Genomic DNA, 5,091 nt, shown 5'->3' on the forward strand with positions numbered 1-5,091 from the left:
AAACTGCCTGGAGAGTTGGAAACCACACTGCAACTCTGTAAGTTGTTTCTGCAACCTACAAACAACTTTACCTTTTACCCATCAGTCGTCAAGTAATGTATACATATCTAATAATGCGTGTAGTATGTAGGAAAACTCTAAATACGAGGCTTAATAGACTATTAAAAGTGTAGAATTTAGAATTCCTTAAATAAACTCTAAATAGACGGTTCTCTACATAGCATTAAAAAGTATCATATATTACACACACTAGATAGTCGTCTGTATTACAGTTGGACTACACACTTTATTATACCATAAGTGGAATGTTATTTTATATTTTAGGGTGTTTTATATGACTTCAATCACTTGTTCAAACATTTACAAGAGTCAGCGTTAGTTTAATTACACAACTTAGTTATATACAACTGGGCATAAATGAAGAGTTTTTGTTTAACCTCTATGGTTATTTCATTAATATTTAACCATATGATTTTATTTACTTTTCTTTAATAATATTGTCTTGTATTAGTGTCTTCATTAAAACAGTTTAGTTTCTTTTGATCTTTTAATTTTTATTTAAATAAGAAATACAACATGGCGCAGTCGAATGAAGAACCCGTATCCCTAAACATTAAGCCTCCTGAAGCCTTTTCCTTCAACCCTCACGACTGGAAGACATGGAAGACTCGTTTTGAGAGGTATTATTCCCTTAGTAATTTAGCTCTACATTCTGGAAAGCATCAGATTGACATGCTTATCTACTGTATGGGGGAAAAGGGAGAGGACATACTTAATTCATTCAGTTTAAATGACAATGACAAATCTAATTTCAAAGCTGTTATACAGAAGTTTGACGATCATTTCCTTCCTAAAAAGAACTTAATTTTTGAACGGGCTAGGTTTCTAAAACTTACACAAGGTTCCATGCCGATTGAAAACTTTATCACAGACCTTCACAATCATGCAAAAAACTGTGATTGGGGTCAAATTGAAGAGGAGATGATTCTGATGGTTTTGATTAATGGTATGCGGGACGAAACACTAAGTGATCGTCTTCAACTTGAACCCGAATTAAAACTAAACACAGCTATAAACACTATCCGTAGATCTGAAGAACTATCAAGACAGAAACAAACTCTTAACTTGACTGACATAGCATTAATAAATAAAAATACTCAACATTTAATTAAGACAAACATTATTCCCAATAAATCAAACAATGATCAAAATTTTAAGCGGATTAATGACAATAAAAGCCTGCCCTATGTCGAAAAGAGATGTTTTTGGTGTGGTTTGACAGTTTTACACAAAAGATTCAACTGTCCAGCTAAACAATACAAATGTGAGTTTTGTAAAAAAGTTGGTCATTTTCCAAATGTTTGCAAATCAAACAAAGTCAGTCAAATTGAATATGATGATACTGACCTTGAAACACCCATTGAAAATGTTTGCTCTCAGTACATAGACCCTCAAACATTCATTGGCATTGTAGGAAAAAACTTGCGTGATGATCCATGGTCTGTAGTGTTAAATATGAATGACAGTGATGATGTTCTTTTCAAAATTGATACAGGAACAGACGTAACGATTTTGCCTTCCGACATTAAACTGAATAAGAAAATTAGGCTCACTCCCACATCCAAAACATTTAGTGGCGCAAATGGTCAAGCTCTGTCAATTTTAGGAACTGCTACTGTAAAATTATCACATAATCACAAAACATGTTATGAGACTATATATGTTTCTAAGGGCACTTCCCAGCCACTTCTAGGTAAACCTGCAATAACAAGTTTGCAGTTACTTGCTCGAATCAACGAAATACAGCCATCCAGTAATGACTGGTATGACAGACACCCCAAACTGTTTGAAGGCTTAGGTTCCATTGATGTCAAATACAAAGTAGAACTGAAAAATAACGCCAATCCATTTGCAATCAACACGCCTCGTCGGATTCCTCTTCCTCTTTGGGAATCTACTAAAGAAGAGCTTGAAAGAATGGTGTCAATGGGGGTGATCGCTGAGGTACACCATGCCACAGACTGGTGCTCTCCAATGGTTGTTGTGCCAAAGAAGGACTCTAACAAGGTTCGCATTTGTGTAGATCTTACCAAATTAAACAGATGCGTCAAACGAAGATACTATCCTATTCAACCCATCGACATAACACTTGCCCAAATCTCAGAAGCAAAATGCTATTCTAAATTGGATGCTAATAACGGATTCTGGCAGATCACATTGGACGAAGAATCCCAAGATTTGACAACGTTCCTGACACCGTTTGGACGTTTTAAATTTCTGAAACTACCCTTTGGAATAACATCTGCACCAGAAGTGTTCCAAGAATGCGTGAATCGAACCCTTAAAGGTCAAATGAATGCACTTGCGCATATGGACGACATAATTGTTTGGGGGAAAACTCAACAAGAACATGACTATTTCTTAGAAGAAGTACTTACCAAACTTGAAGGTGCTGGCTTCACCCTAAACAAAGACAAATGCTTGTTCTCTCAAACCTCGCTAACCTACTTAGGTCACCATTTATCTGAATCAGGAATCAAAGTCGATGAGACCAAAGTCGAAGCTATACGAAAAATGGCTCCTCCAACAGATATTTTAGGAGTTCAAAGGCTACTTGGTATGGTGAACTTCATTGGCAAATACATACCTAACAAAAGCCGGTTACTAAAACCCATTACCGACCTACTAAGTAGAAAAAACGAATGGTGTTGGGGTTGTGAACAACAAAAAGCATTCGATGAATTGAAAGAATTATTGGCTTCTCCACCTCAACTTGCATTCTATGAAAAAAATAAACCGACTATGATTTCTGCTGACTCTTCTACACAAGGCCTGGGTGGAGTACTTTTACAACAACAATCAGATGGGAATTGGAAGCCTATTTCTTATATTTCACGCACTCTGAGCGAAACCGAACGAAACTACTCTAACATTGAACGAGAAGCTCTATCATTAACATGGAGCTGTGACAAGTTTAAAGACTACATTGTGGGCAAGCACATCATGCTAGAAACAGATCACAAACCTTTGGTAAGTATTTTGACTACTAAAGAGATCAATGATATGACTCCCCGTCTTCAAAGACAAAGACTTCGTCTGATGAGATATTCCTACAATGTGACATACACTCCTGGGAAACATTTAGCCACTGCTGATTGTCTCTCAAGAAGTCCTGTAGCAGCTAATGAGAGTTATTATTTAGATGAGGAAGTTGAACTGGCCATCCACACAGTAACAAGAAACATTGCCTATGTAACTGACATGGTTCTTGATAGAATTGCATCGGCACAGCGGGCTAGCTCAGAACTCAGGGTAATTAAATCTTACTGCTCAACTGAGTGGCCTGATAAAACTAAGATTCCCGATAATCTTAAGCCATACTTCACAGTTCGGGATGAAATCTCTTTTTGTGACGGACTATTGCTTAGAGGAGAACGTCTCGTAATCCCGACAACTCTTAGACAAGAAATGTTGACAAGAATACAACAGGCCATCTAGGCATAACGAAATGTCGACTTAGAGCCAACAATAGTATGTGGTGGCCAGGAATGTCACTTGACATTGAGAAATTTGTTAATGATTGTCCCAAATGTACTGAACATAGAACACAACATCATGAACCCCTTTTGCCCAGTGAGCTTCCATCTCGTCCTTGGGAAAAGGCAGCGATTGATCTCTTTAAACTTGAAGGAACATGGTTCGTAGTAATCACTGACTGTTTTTCACGTTATTTTGAAATAGCTACATTAAAGAACCTGTCAACTGCTGAAATAATCGAAAAATGCAAATCTGTATTCTGCCGTCACGGTATACCAATTGAGCTACGATCTGATTGTGGTACACAGTTTGCTACCAGATACACTGGTCTTGAAAACTCTGAATTCAAAAAGTTTGCTCAAAGCTATAACTTTAAACTTGTGACGAGCAGTCCAAGCTACCACCAAAGTAACGGTGCAGCTGAAGCTGCAGTCAAAATAGCGAAGAGTGTACTAAAGAAAAACAAAGACGACCCATATTTAGCCCTCCTAACCTACCGCGATACACCTCTATCCACAAGTGGATACAGTCCTGCTCAGCTAATATACAACAGATCACTGCGAGATAACCTGCCTGTTTTACCTAAAAAACTTGAAATCAAACCCGATCTCTCTCAACTAAAGGAAAAAGAAGATACTTACAAAGCATCTTACAAGAGAAACTACGATAGGCGCTACGCTACAAAAGAACTTCCATCACTGCCTGTAGGTAAAAAAGTATGGATCCAAGACCTAAAAAGAGAGGGTATTATTATCAGTTTAGGACAAGAGCCAAGGTCATACTGGGTTAAGACAGGAAACACTACGTTGAGAAGGAATCGACACCACCTTTTGCCTTACAAAGGTAATACAACCAAACCGAACAATCCTATTCCTTTATCCATCAAAGATACAACGTCAGATCCTCTGCCATTTACTACTGTTACTCAAAACAACTCTTCCTTATCAAATACTGCTGAAAGAACAACTACAACACCATCTAGAATAACTCAAGATAAAAGTAAACCTTTTTCACGATCAACTACTCCCAATCAAGAAGCTGCAATAAAACAATCATCAAGAGGCAGAATTATAAGACCTACGAAACGTTTTCCTGACTAAACTCTGAAAAGAAACTCAAAGGGAAAGATGTTTAACCTCTATGGTTATTTCATTAATATTTAACCATATGATTTTATTTACTTTTCTTTAATAATATTGTCTTGTATTAGTGTCTTCATTAAAACAGTTTAGTTTCTTTTGATCTTTTAATTTTTATTTAAATAAGAAATAGAACAGTTTTCCCTTAATTGGCCGATCTATGGATTAAAATCAAATCAGCATGGATTTGTATTGAAATCCAACTTCAATCAACTAAGTCACAAAGTCCCAATTCTAATTGTGTTTTTACGTGGTTAACCACTTTAAAAGTGCTAGAATCATGTTGACAAAAGGAATATGTTTAAAATTTTTAAATCTAATAAAACCCAATGGCGATAAAAGAGTTTGCCTACGACTGTTTTTTTTTAAGTAGGTAGCTGTTTCAGTCCAGTTCTTAGAATTGAAATATGTTCCA

General features: G+C 36.6%; 1 protein-coding gene across 1 annotated transcript; it reads left to right on the forward strand.

Annotated features, from left to right (window-relative positions):
* Window positions 1-3,548: 3,548 nt before the first annotated feature.
* LOC129001133 (uncharacterized) lies at window positions 3,549-4,637 on the forward strand. Its single transcript, XM_054428336.1, has one exon. The coding sequence runs from the start codon at window positions 3,549-3,551 to the stop codon at window positions 4,635-4,637; it is 1,089 nt and encodes a 362-aa protein (XP_054284311.1).
* Window positions 4,638-5,091: the final 454 nt, after the last annotated feature.

The sequence above is a fragment of the Macrosteles quadrilineatus genome, unplaced genomic scaffold (genome assembly GCF_028750875.1).
Source record: "Macrosteles quadrilineatus isolate MER2022 unplaced genomic scaffold, UCM_ALF_1.0 Scaffold_1__1_contigs__length_201487025, whole genome shotgun sequence".
Taxonomy (NCBI): domain Eukaryota; kingdom Metazoa; phylum Arthropoda; class Insecta; order Hemiptera; family Cicadellidae; genus Macrosteles; species Macrosteles quadrilineatus.